This window comes from Pipra filicauda, unplaced genomic scaffold (assembly GCF_003945595.2).
Source record: "Pipra filicauda isolate LSUMZ 115617 unplaced genomic scaffold, ASM394559v2 scaffold161_size1661140_pilon, whole genome shotgun sequence".
In the NCBI taxonomy this organism is placed as follows: Eukaryota; Metazoa; Chordata; class Aves; order Passeriformes; family Pipridae; genus Pipra; species Pipra filicauda.
In genome coordinates, this window is record NW_024104118.1 from 1,043,160 (window position 1) to 1,057,133 (window position 13,974).

Consider the following 13,974-nt stretch of genomic DNA (forward strand, 5'->3'; position numbering starts at 1 on the left):
ATTCTATGTTTTTTATTTAAAAGCAGATAATATGTTACTACTTTGATAAATGTCTAATCTTCAGTTCTGATGTGTCATGTGAAAGTTCATGAACAGAAATAACTGCAAGCTTTGGTAAATTGTCCTCTGCAGTCAGGTAATAGTTTATATCAGGTACTGCCCTCAAATATATTTGGTTTGGCCTTCCAAGAGACAAATCTTACAAAGCAGAAGATTCTCCTCTGGGAATCAGGTACAATATAAAAGACTTGGGGCTTTTAAGAGATCTCAGCATGATGATAGAAATAAAGACTGTTCCTGGCTGTACAAATAGAAGAAAACTTCAATAGGAGGAGAGAGGTTCTGTCTCATTTTTTCCCTGCAACTGCTGTGGCCACAATTTGAGAGGAATGTTTAAAGAAACTGTACAGGCTCTAAAGAACAGCTTTGCAAATGCCTTGTATTGTGGCAGGCACTTCATGGGGACTAATTCAGGAAACTCAGTGTGTTCAGCTTATCAAAGCACGAGTCTGCTTGTGGGGTGAGCAGAACTGTCATGAGGGATACCTCTGGTATCAACTGATTTCACAAACTCCAGGGGCTGCCAGCTGAATCGAGATGCAGAAACAAATGTTCAAATGTGTAAGATAGGGCCTGGATGTTTCTTTTTATAATGGGTGCTTTTATTGTAACACAAGTTAATTCAGGTAAGCCCTGTAGCTGATGATAAGGAAGACAATAGACTAGATAATTAAAAGCCTTTCCTTTACAAACCTTTAAATTGTTCTGTCTTTGTCTGAATTTGTTGGGGAAATTGAGTTGATTGAATTAGCGTCGCTGTAAGTAGATTAAGGTATTCTCAATATGCTCAGGATAGTATTTCTGTCATTGAAAAAAAAATAGGTTATTTCGTTATCAGCAACTTTCCTCTTTACACTTAGAGAAGTGGGCAAAAAGGAGGATAAGTTTCTAGGTTTTGTGATTGCTGACACTGGAAAAAATCCCAGATCACAGCATCTGCCACGGAGCACTGCCCCAGTCAGTAACTTAGACCAGGGCAGTGTGCTTTAGCCAGGCTGTAAATAAGGTGCTGAAATCATTGCTGACTAAAACTGACAGCTCAGTGACAGACAGTGATTATAGCACCAGTCTGGTGCATTCTGTGTAATGTATGATTAGCACAGGTAATGCCTTCAGCGTGGTGTGATGGAGGGTGGGCAGCAGGACCTGCCAAATCACCCAGCAGGCAAGCTGAAGCTTCTGGGATCTGCAGCCCAGTCTCAAATTATTGCTGAGAAACTGGAGGTGCATCCCAAATGTTACTTAACAAATGTCAGCTTTCCTCTCTGTTACATCTCTCAGCGTTTCGGTGAGATTTTTATCTACTAAATTAACACTAAATGAGTAAACAACTGAGTGTAATGCAGGATTTCATGGAAACCTCTGTACTGAACAATGTTATGGAATAGTGGTGTACGTGTGCAGCATTTGTTGGATTTGGGGCTGTGAAGTGTGCTGGGAGCTTTTGCAGTGGTTGGAAGGCACCTTATGCCCTTGTGGGGTTTTTTCATGGTTTGGTTTTATTTATCAGTCAGGGTAAGAGTTTTATTAAGGAGTGATGTCAGATTTGATAGGTTCACCCACTCACATCAACAGGCTGCAATGCAAAGTCTGATGATAAATCAGTTACCCAGAAAAATAACATTTAAATGCCTTTTTCAGAGCTCTTTTAGAGTTTCAGACCTCTGCATGGTGTCTAGAGACTTCAGCATTAATATTTAAATAGTGTAGTGAGATTCTGTAATGGAAGATGTTATTGAACTGTAGAATTACTTAAAGCTCTCTAGAAAGCTGCTGTCTATAAAGAGTTAAATTTTTTTCTGTCATTGAGCAGTCTGGAATCCACTTCAAAGCTCTCTGTAACTGGTAGCCCAATATTGTGCCTTTTCACTTGCCTCCCAAGAGTGTTGTGGCTCAGGCTGAACCTTGCAATGCTGGTGAGCCTGTGCAGTAGGTAAGGAAACAATGGTTTTAGGCATGCAAGGGGAGAAGGAAAGGATAGGCAAGAAAAAGAAATAAATGCATTGCTGGTACTTCTGTGCAGCAGAATATTATTGTGCCTTTGACAGGGACAACATTTAAGACAGCTTTTTTCTTGCTAGGCAGTGAATTTATAAAAATGTGGGACATGACGTTTCCTGCCTCAGGAAAGCTGAGCTGGAAAGACTGGCCCAGTGGGTATGAAACAAATGTACAGTGTTAAGAACTCAGCACAGCAACAGCACAGACATGAAGCTTTTCAACTGTGTAATACAGATGGGTAGATTTCAATATGGAAAACTTGTTCTTGTGGGGAGAAACAACAACTGTAACGTGGCGTGTTTGACAAACTCATTTTCCTCAGCTGAGAATACTTGAAACAGTGGCTACAGATCGACTCGTACGTGCAGTTCTCTGGATCCTGCCACCCCCTCCTTACTCCTGCAGAAAATCGCTTCTGGCTATGAAAACCTTCCCCAATTCTGTTTGGATGTCACAGTTCCAATGCAAAAGCAGCACTGGTTGCAGTCTCAGGGCCCTCCTCTGTATGAAATGGCTTTTGGAGGGCAGGGCCAGTAAAGCAGAAAGAAAACAAGAGAATGGAGCAGTAACTGTTATAAATCTTACCTTTCTTGGAGAGGGCTCCTGCTGCTGCTGCTTCACATGTGCATCTTGCTCTCATTTGTTTTCTTGTTGTTTCTCTCTGGCATCTGTGCAGTCCTTGGATCAGCAGATCCTCCTGCAGTAGTGTCCTCTCTCCCACCCCAGCAGTCAGGCTGTCCCAGCATAGTGGGGAAGAGGGGAAGGATAAAAAAACAGGCAAGTGATCTTTAACACAGTGCTGCTGGGGAGAAGTACATAGGTCACAGATGTGGTAAGAGTAAGTAGTTGTGGAAGAGGGCACGTGTTTGGATGAGTAAGAAAACTGGATATGAAGTAGAAATGAACTCGTCTCAGGACTAAGGAAAAAGCTGTGGCATCTGGGTGCATGTCTGGCATGCAGACATCAATTCTGCTTTTGACTCTGCACCTCTGCAAAGGGGAGATTTCTGACAGAGTTCCTGTGCTGCCCGACTGGCCCCAGGGTCAGAGGCTGCAGCACAGCAGTGAGAGGCAGAGCTGCCACAGTAGAGCTCTCTGGCTGCAGTACCACGATCCCAAAGGAGCAGTGGAGTCCCCTCAGTCTCTGAGTGTTAAATTTCTTTTAGCAACCTTGAAAATGATTTGCAATCTTCCCTGAAGATCGGGTATGTACAAAGCTGATAGAGTTTCCTGCTCCAAATTCGGTTTTTTAAACACTGGAAGAGCCAGGCTTATCATTAAATCCATAAGGCTCTTCTGAGGGTTTCTGGAGCTTAAACAAAAGATAGAGATAGAACTTCCATTTGTGATGTTGTCTCCTTGAAATGACTGAAAAGAGAATGATTGTTAAAAATGTAGGATGCAAGGCTGCTGTGTTTGTGGATACATATAAAAATACTGTCCTCTTTGATCTTGTGAAATCATTTCAGCATTCTAACCCAGCATTCCAGGTTTTTGTGCATCCTGGCCAAGTGGATCTAGGATTCTTTCATATTCAGAAAAACTATAACAACGTATCTTAAAAAGTAAAAGAGGTTATCTTTTATTTTTAATAGACTGCAAAGTCATTTATTATTAACAATGGACTGAAGTGATGTGATTCACATCTGAATCTGAGATCCCCCAGTTTGGTTCAGCATTCCAGCTCAGTCCTCTCTTTACAAGGATTGGTGGGCTTGGCAGTGGTAGGTTAACAGTTGAACTCAGTGATCTTAAAGGTCTTTTCCAGCCTAAACAATTTTATGATTCAGCACGTTATAAACAGTCAAATAGTCAAGGTGTCTGTTCCCTTATTAGAAAAGGTGCTCCACTGCAATTATTGTTTTCATGTCTGCTGTGTTGCAACTGTAAAAATTGGCTTCCTACCTTACCGTGATAGTGAACCTCCCAGGAGCAGTAGAAAGCTTATAAAATAATTTCTCTGAAAGTAGCAGTTGATTATTAAGAGTGGAAAGATCTCATTTTGATATGAGTAACAACTGTTTAATTGTCCCGGAGCAGCAAGTTGGTCATTTGTATTGTCTGTTTATTAGTTTCTGTTCTCCATTATATTATTGTCATTTATTTGTTCTTCATTTCCAAGGACTCTGGCACTTATAAAAGATAATTGCCCTCCATAAAAGCCATTCAGAGCACATGACAGGAAGTTTATCTTCCCTGGATTCACACAGATGTCTGAAAGCAGTCTGTCAGTGGAAATTCTGTGCTTGTGTGTACGTAACCTGCTGTTTGGAGTTTCCTGACTGAAGCTGGGTCAGATTATCTATGAACACAATATTGCCAACAAAGGTACCCATGGCAAGAGAGGAAGGGAAATGCATTAGAGAAGTTACAGTTGGGGGAAGGGATGTGAGTTTTAAATTGTAGGGTAAAAAATATTTCTGTCAAAACATGACTCTATTCTCAATGGGAACACACTTGTCAACCTGAGTGAAAATAGGCTTAATTTCCTTGTTTCCAGCTGGTGAATCTGCTGGGGCAATCCTAACTTCCCAATGTGACCACAGAAGTATCTAAACTCCATTATTTGTGTCTGAAGGTTTCTGGTTTCCATTCTGAAATAAGATTTTCAGCCTCTCTGGCAGATTTCCCAATTTATGGAAATTTATGGACTGCTGTCTACCCATAGTTTTGGCACATCTGAATAGGAAGTCAGGAATAATATTATAGTTGAGTGCAGAAGAAATTATGGGTGGCTGGGTGGAATTGCTGAAACTGGACTTTGGCCAAAGTGCCAAATTGATGTTTGGTTTTTCCTTGCACTTCTTGTCATTAATCAGGTGGGAGGTAAAGTGGCAGCACTGCTGGCACTGACACTGATGTTAATATATATGCCAGGGTCAAACCAGGAGTGGCTGGATGTAATGACATGTATGGGATGCTGATTTGGCCATTTTGCTTAGTAATTAGCTCATCTTTTCATATATGTATTTAGGGGTTTTTTAAACATTGGGAGGGTCCCAGTCAGCTTTATTTTTTTGCCTTAAACTTCTTTGCAGAGCACAAATATGAGCAGCAGATGCAAAGTACTTTAATCTTCTGTTACTATTATCTTATTCCACAGGACAGTCCAGAGCAACCATGATCCCTCCAAAACAGCCGAGGCAACCCAAGGGAGCTCTGGATGATGCCATTGCCTTCGGAGGGCTGGTAGACCAGGAGACAGTGAACAACTTGCAGCCAACCCCACCTCCACTGCCAAAGAAAACAATCCTGAGAGCCAACACGGAGCCGACTCCCAGAGATCTCCAGAAGCAGGCTCTGGAGAACAACCTGTGCATCATGGCCAATCCCACCTACGACATCGACACCAACTGGGAAGCGAGCAGCGCCTGCTCCTCCGTCAGCCTGGAGCTCAAGGTACTGGACAACGAGTCCGGAGATTCCTTGGACAGGCCTGCGGAAAAACTGAGGGCAACCACGTCGGCCACGAACAGCGTTTCCAGCCTAACCACTATCAGTATTAAGGACCGGTGCTCCAACAGCATGGAGTCTCTGACGGGGAGACACCTCTCGCAGGCCAGGCAGGGCAGGGGGGTGCAGAAGCCGCAGAGACAAGCACTTTATCGCGGGATCGAAAACCGGGAGGAGGTGGTGGGGAAGATCCGAGGCCTCCACGCCGACTCCCTGAAGAAGCTGGCGCTGAAATGCGAGGATCTGTTCATGGCCGGGCAGAAGGACCAGCTGCGCTTCGGGGTGGACAGCTGGTCCGACTTCCGCCTGACCAGCGACAAGCCCTGCTGCGAGGCCGGCGACGCCGTCTACTACCCGGCCTCCTACGCCAAGGATCCGCTCAACAACTACGCAGTCAAGGTAAGAGGGGCCTGAACAATGGTAACCCCGGGCAGCAGCGACCAAATGTGACAACCACCACGCTCTGCACCACATCCAGCAGTGACGGGGCCTGCGGATACATGTGGGTGCTGCTGGCAGCAGCGCTGGGTGAGAAGTAGGTTGCCCAAAATACAGGCTCTTACTTCTTGGGGTTGGTCTCTTTTCCCAGGCAACTCTCAGCAAGGCAAGAGGGCTCGGTCTTAAGCTGTGCCAGGGGAGGTTTAGGTTGGACATTAGAAAGAATTTCTTTCCAGAGAGGGTGATCAGACACTGTAATGGGCTGCCCAGGGAAATGGTGGATTCTCCGTCCCTGGAGGTTTTTAAGATAAGACTGGATGTGGCATCAGTGCCATGGGCTGGGAACTGCAGCGGGGTTGGATCAAGGGTTGGACTTGATGATCTCAGAGGTCCCTTCCAACCCAGCTGATTCTCTGATTCTGTGATTCTGTCAAGAGCCATGTGTGGCATTGGTATCTGCTGTTTAATTTCATGGTTTTACTGCGGTTCCAAAATTGCTGGAACAAAATAAACACATCTCAGTCTTTACCATTGTTCAATGACATTTTGAAAGAAAAGCTGAATTATTTTAACATGGGTCAAACTCACAGTGAAAAAATCCTTTTGATTCATCTGCATGGGGATGAACTTAAGTCATCATTCTTAGTTAAGAAAGATTTCCTAAAAAACTGAAACATTTCCATTTTCAGAACTGTGTAATTCTAAGTGTAAATTCTAGGCTAATATATCTCATGTTCCCATACAGGGTCTTACAGTTTCACCAGTTTTCCTTACCAGCCTTTCAAAAGCTCTGTCTACAGCCATCAGTGTTGCCTTATAAATTCTTCAGCTAACACATTAAAGAAATAAAATTTACTAGATTTACTGCTAATATATTAATGCTTAGTTGGCAGCTGTCTCACTAGATGTTGTTACTTTATGGACTTTTATATAGGTAGTTCTTCCTGAGCACTGTATCTCTGCATTTCTCAATGCTTATCTGGTAGGAAGATAGTGAGAAGGACAGCTGAGACTCATAGCTCTGTCAGGCTTCCTGGATGACCTTGAGTAAATCACCGAACTTCTGACTCCTCCTTGTTGAAACTGAGATAAAACATTTATTACCCGACAGGGATGTGTGAGGCCTGATGAGTTATTCCTTACAGAGCACACTGACATTCTCACAAGGGTGGTGCTTTACAGGAACAAAATGTTGTTACCACTCCTGCGTGATTGTTTGCAAGTAAGATATGAGAAAATAAAAGGTAGGATTGGTGCAACTGATACGTTTTTCTGAAACTTGAAAAGGCATCTTTTTAAGGCAGATTTCTGGGCATAACCAGTTATATTTTGGTAATTATTAAGGACCTCAAAAGATGTGAAATGAAACACGGATGTCTTGTGGATGCCACTTGGTACAAAGTGGCCAAGAAAGAACCAGGCCGTGAATGTGTCTCTGGCCATCAGCTCTGGCTGCAGAATCAGCACCCTGGCGTTACTCATTACTGGCTTGGATTGTTTTGTTTTAGTTCCAAATGGTTGCTTCTGGGGCCCAAGGTGGTATTTTTCTCTAAAGGCAGGTTTGAGCTGTCACTAAGGTGACTCTTCTTTGCACATCACATTTGTGCCTTTAAAGCATTCCCTGACTGGCAAGACCTGTTGTTGTTTTTGTTATCTGCTGTCCTCCTAAATACAATTCCCCTGTAGAAAGCCAGTGAGAAGAAAGAACAGCAATGTAACATGGTCAAATAGGTGCTAAATTTTCCTTTTCATAATTCAGGTGTCTTAAAAATAGTTCTCAGACTAACAACATTTATTGCATGTGAGTAGATGTGAGTGAAGTGTCCACAGAATATCCTTGAGCTCCAGGTCACCGTGAGCTGTTGTGCTGTTACAAGGAGAGGAAAAGTGACTCTTGAAAATACCCTCCCAGGCACTTAATGTGATAGGGGAAGATGTTTGCCCCAGGTTGATCTTTTACTTACAAGCCATCAGTCCAGGCTCAGGTTTGTCCAAAAGTTCATAAGAACAGATTGCTGTGACATTACACAGAGATTTGGGGAATTTAGCTTTAACAAATACGCCAGTTTTTACTACCGTGGGTGTTTTTTTGTGTGAGCCAAATTACATCATAATCTACCTTCAGTAAATCAGCTGTGTCTTCCTGCCATTTGAAATCCCTCGTCCCCAAAATAGGATGGAAAAAGAGTGAGATGAAAATTACCAATGTGCCTATTGAATCCAAAATATGGTCTTCCTGTTGTTTTGGATCAAGTCTTAGAAATGCATTTTGAAAGTGTACATGGAGCCACATCTTCAGGCTGTGTGAATTTATGTAGCTCTTTTGAGTTTTGCAGAACTACCCAAACAACACTGGCTAACAGTTCAGACAGTTCTTAAGTTCTGTGATTTTAATATTAGATCTGAGAAAAAATGTGATAATGAGATTTTATAATTATTATTCTCTTCATAGAAAACAAGAGATTGACCCCCAAACGGTGTTAATGGTCTTAATGCACAAATTTAAAAAAAATTTAATATTCTAGCTCCAAAAATAGAGCTACAAAAGCACTGTTAAAAATTCAGCTTTAACCATTTGACTACTGCTGAGTTAAATTTAGAAGAATGAACATTTTGTGCAGATGAACTTTTATGTTCTGATGGCTTCACCAGCAAAAGAAGCTCTGATAAATTTGATGGAGAATGAACACAACTTGTTCTTTTGGGGTGGATATTAGAGGAAATGTTTATAGGGGTGTGTTGTTTCACAACATTGCATTATGCTTTTTGCTTCACTCTCACGTAATCTTCTCGTAAACACCCTGTGCAAAAAAGTTGCAGGAGGCCATGTGGAAATTATTTTGACTGAAACATTATAAATAAAACCAGTACATAAGTTGTGATCAGAAAACTACTTTCTCAAACGGAAAAATAAAAGCTTCCTTACAAGGAAGGTTTCCAAAAAGTTCCAGACCCCGAGGTGGTTTTTTTTCACTAAGTGCAGTACCACCTCCTAAGTAGGTGGTGGATCTGGGACAATATGGATAAACATTCCCCTGAAACCACAGTCTTACCAGTAATTCCAAATATGTGGTGAAAAGGTTACACTGAAGTGAAAGCAGAGGGCAGCAGCTCTTTGCACACAGGAGACTGGGTGAGTTCAGCTCTCAGTGTCCCAACGGGGACTGAGTAAGGCAGTGATGTCACAGGGAGCTTTTTTATTAAAAAAAAAAATATGACTCAGAATGAGTAATAGACAAGGTTATTATGTCAGTGAGGTAAACTACTTCCACTTTCAATATGAAACTCTCAGGGAAAACACTGTCCAGCATCCCAGCCCAACACGTGATCCGAGTCCCCAGGGAACAGCAGAGCTGTAAAACCCGCTGGGCTCGCCCTGGCCACGGGCACGTGGTGCAGTGCTGTTCATGGGGATGGCAGGGACTGCAAGGGTGCCAACAGCTCAAAGGAGCAGTTAAAATTTATTGCTTTGATTGCTGCAGGGCAGGCAGAAGTTTTTCTAGCAGTAAAACCTGAGGGTTTCTTGTAAGGCTCCTGTCCCAGCTGTAAAACAGAGCAGTGCAGAAGTGAACAGTGCTGGGCTGAGCCTGGCTGACAGTTTCCTGGTTGCAGCTGAGAATTATTTTCTAGTTCTGTTTAGTTTGTCACAGCGTGATGAGGTGTTTTTTTTGGTGATTTAGTTTCCTAGTGGAGCTTCTTGACAGAAGTGTTATTTAAGGTCGTCCCAGAACTTCATGCCTCAGATCAAAATAAAATGTACATTCAACTTCGAGCCCATTCTGAGTTCAGTCACGGCAGAACAGAATTCTGTATTTTGGCACATCGTTAAAAAGTCAAAGCTCTATTCCAAGGCCAGATCAAGAAAATGAGGTCAATCAGATATCAAACTGGCCTCCTTGGAAAACAAGGTTGTGCCAAGAATAAGCTATCAATTTGGGATTAGCAAGCTTTCATTCTACACAGAATTTCATTTGCAGTTGTCCCTCTGTGCAATACAACAAAGTAGCACAGATGGTGCAGTCTTTGTGATCTTCTGTGTTTCTCATTTTCAGCACTTGTAAATTCATTTCCCACAATATTCATCGTGTTTTAAGTTCACTGATGCCCTGTAAAATGCATAGGACAGAGTGGAAATGAGATTCCCTGCTGGGGAAGTGAAAGTCAGCTGATGGCACAGTAGGCTACAGGACTCATAAAGGAAAAATAAAAGCTAATGCAGAACAGTTTGTAGAAGCTCTGAAACATCCAAATCCTACTTCTTGGGCTGGGAGCAGGGGGGAAAATTGAAATGGCAGGATGTAAAGAAACCTGCCCTGTCCCTGTAAACGTGACAGAAGTTTAGTTCCTGTGGATACATTAAAGATGCATGATGACAGTGCATTCCAGAGAAAAGGAAGGTGGATACTTTCCATTCCTTCCTACTTGTACTTCTTTTTTCTCATGGCTTTCTTGCATCATAAGGAAGGGCTTTTTACCAGCATTGCTTCATCTTTGGAACAACCAGCTCTTTATCAGCTCTAGAAATAAGACTGGCCAAGCCCTTATCAACAGCTTCCTCTCAGCTGTTATCACATACCATATCTCCACAGCTCAGCTGGAGGGAGCTCATTAAAGCAAAGGGTAAAGGACTGATTGATCCTACTTTCTGTGGGTGTTAGATATTTTCACCTTTTTTTCCTCTGCCAAAAAATAGGTGTTCAAAATATATTATGTATGTAAAAGGCAACAGGATTTCCATATTTTTTGAGTAGACAACTGGCACAGACAAAAGCTTTAAAAATGCAAAGGAAGCTGAGCTGTACATTTATTCACAGCTTTGACACAGCATTTAACCATCACAAACAGAAAAGCAGCTCTGTGTGCACTCTTTAGCAATGCATCACAAGCAGTCGAAAGCACTTGTTAGGAAGGCCATCAAATGTCACAACTTGTTCCCTAAATCTTTTCAAATGTAAGTCCAGACTTTGGTCCCATAACTTCCTTTAACTCAAACCATTTTGAAACTTATAAATCTTGGTCATTCAGGTGATAGTTTGAGGTGATAGTGGCGTTATTCCAATACAAAATGGTTGGGTGAGAATGATTAGCCATTGATAGTATCAAACACTAGTATTCACTACTCCATTCCAAAATGGTAATATAAAATAGAGTTCCAAGTAAAAACTGCAACTCAGAAAATGATAGCATAGTACAGGAAATAAATAAAATTTGAATTCTATAAACTGTCTTTGAACAGATCAATAAGGAAAACTAAGTTTGTCTCCACTGCTTTCAGTACATTTTCCCCATTCTAACAAGATATTTGTAAATCAGAATGTGAACACTGCAGTATAAAACCCCAGGATGTACCTGAAGAGTACCCTCTTACAGGGACATCAGATTACTGCAGGTGTGTCTTCTAGAAACTGCTTTATGAATTCAGGCAGGTGTCTGATTTGTTATTACAGCCCAGGTTTGGGTGCTGCCTCCAGACAGCCCAGCTTTCCCTTCCCCTTGGATTACAGAGTGCCTGCTGTACCAATTTTGGTGTTTGTGTAGTCAGCAGTTTAATCAGCCTGAAATAACCCAGCTGCCTCCTCCGCTTCTCACTTCATGGTGTTTGTAAACAAAAGGCAAGAAGCAGAAAATACATCTCTCATCACATCTCAGCTCTCTTTGGAGATACTGCATCCACGTTTGTGCACCCATCTACTTCTCTGTATGAAACAAGAGAAGGAAAAGCATCCAAAAGCCATCACCATTGGGCATTTGTGGGATTAGATTCCCCCCCCCCCCCATATTGGTTATATTCCTTAACAGCAGAATAAGGAGGGAAAAACTCTTTTCATGAATGCAGTCATTTTAGTATTGGTTTTAATAATAATATTATTTAGTATTTAATTTCTGGTTTGTTGATAATTTAAATTGTGTTTTATTGATATAAAGAGAAGAGTCTGAAACAAAAACATCTTTAAGAACTGATATTGGGGAAAGTTTGGCCCTGCTATGGCTTCAGACTGCAGAGTGGACACTGCTCGTGAACAGTGGAGTTAATGGAACTTCTTGTCCTGGGAAGTGTTCCAAGGATCATTATATACAGAGCTCAGCTCTGCTTGATGCTGGAAAGGTCTTAACTCAGAATATTATATTCATTATACCACTCTTCAGAAAGATGTAATAAATGGGGAGAATCCAGAAAAGAGCACCAATAATCAGAGGATTAGGAATAAAAGCAGGAGAAGTAAGGGCTGGGTTTTCTCAAAAAGAAAGCAAAGAGGAGGGGGAAAGTTCCACCTTCCCCAGCTGTAAAGGTGTAACATTCAAGGGTGGGATTTGGGGGATTAGTTTTTATTCAGTCAGCAGGGAGAAGGGCTGTGACTTTAATGTGAAGTTGGGGTTGAATAGCAGGGAGAAAGGCAAAGAAGACAGAAAAGCATAACTCTGTTTGGGGTGGGTTTAGTAGACTGGAGAGGCATTTCTTAGGAATGATGCAGCTGACAACACAGAGCTGGGGTTTGCCTTGCAGGCCAGTGGGAGTGGCTCAGGAACAGGGAATGGGCCCAGCAGAGGCATCAGGAACAGGGAATGGGCCCAGCAGAGGCATCAGGAACAGGGAATGGGCCCAGCAGAGGCATCAAGGAACAGGGAATGGGCCCAGCAGAGGCATCAGGAACAGGGAATGGGCCCAGCAGAGGCATCAGGAACAGGGAATGGGCCCAGCAGAGGCAGCACCCTCTGCCCCAGTGCTGAGTGCCTTTGGAGCAGAGGGCACAGCCAGGCAGTGCCACACGGGAGGGAAGTGTCACCACAGCCCCAGAGGGTGGGTGCAGGTTCCTTGCCTCTCTCACAATTCTGGGATTGGCCATATTTTCCGAAATGAGCGATCCAAGGCTGACTTTGGGAGGTGCAGAGCCCATCCCCAACTTTAACTGAAATGCCAGGAGTAAATCTGAGAACCTCCTCTGAAGGAAGCGGGAAAGAGAGGCTGACTGGGCCTAAAATTAGACACTAGGAAAAAGTCTCGATTCCTTTGCTTTTCTTTTTCTGTAGGCAAGGAGAAATCCTTTCCATAAGCTTTAAAAAAGGCCTTGTATTCACCAAATTGAGAAGTGTATGTTGTTTTCAGAGCAAATACTTTTGTGGATTATATTCCTAATAGAATATTAGTTTTAGCTGGCAGGTGGCATTAGAAATCCTCTGTGGATCAAATATAGTGCAGTAGCCAAGTGTGGTTTTCAACTGTTTTTATCAGCAAGTAAGCTTGACCTTAAAATTAAACTCTTTCAGAACAAGTTTATTTTTTTTATTAGGTCAGTTAAGTATTTTTAAAAACTATAGGTTGGATTACAACCCACTGAACCCTTTCTGCTGTGGGAATTGATTGTCTCCATGGCTGGCTACAAGAAAAAGGCCATGGACTTGAAGGGCATAGAAGATAAAACTTTTTGTTTTCCTTAATAGCTCTTCTTGCAGATTTGATGTACACAATGTGTGTATATACAACACATATATATGGGTCTGTGCAACTTTTCTAGTTCTGTTTTCTGTGCAGTATTAAGTATTTAATCAATCAGGGGCCTTCAGTCTCAAACACAATCAGTTGGCATTTTCTTTTCATATATAATTCAAAGGTTATTGTTTTATTAAAGGTTATTGCTATATCTTTGCTGTATTTTTTTAAGCTTTTGTAACCCTCGAGAGAGGGGGGGCAGGAGCAAATGCATTCCATTGACAACTCACTTCACCTCTAACAGGATAAAATACATTTGAAAATTTAAATGAGCAAGAGCCACTGTATAAACAGGGTAACTGTCAACATTTCCAGAAAATTGCTTTCCTCTCTTAAATAAAATTGACTAGAAAATGCATTTTTCAAGCCTGCTTTGCTTGTGCATGGAAGTTATAAACAGGCAGTTTAAGTTATATTTGCATAATAGGGAAATGTAAATGCTTGTGAGGTATGGAAATATGCACAGTATCAAAGACAGGAGGACAATCAAAATGCTGGTACAGCTTGTGTCCACTTCCATATGATCTGACAAT

At 42.1% G+C, this 13,974-nt stretch overlaps 1 protein-coding gene across 9 annotated transcripts in view; it reads left to right on the forward strand.

Annotated features, from left to right (window-relative positions):
- PEAK1 (pseudopodium enriched atypical kinase 1) overlaps positions 1-13,974 on the forward strand; it is a 112,710-nt gene that overhangs the window by 90,137 nt on the left and 8,599 nt on the right. For all 9 annotated transcript variants that reach the window (XM_027712274.2, XM_027712282.2, XM_027712281.2 and 6 more), the window contains one exon: positions 5,165-5,913. In XM_027712274.2, the coding sequence (XP_027568075.2) occupies positions 5,165-5,913 (749 nt within the window). The remainder of the gene's footprint in view (positions 1-5,164; positions 5,914-13,974) is intronic.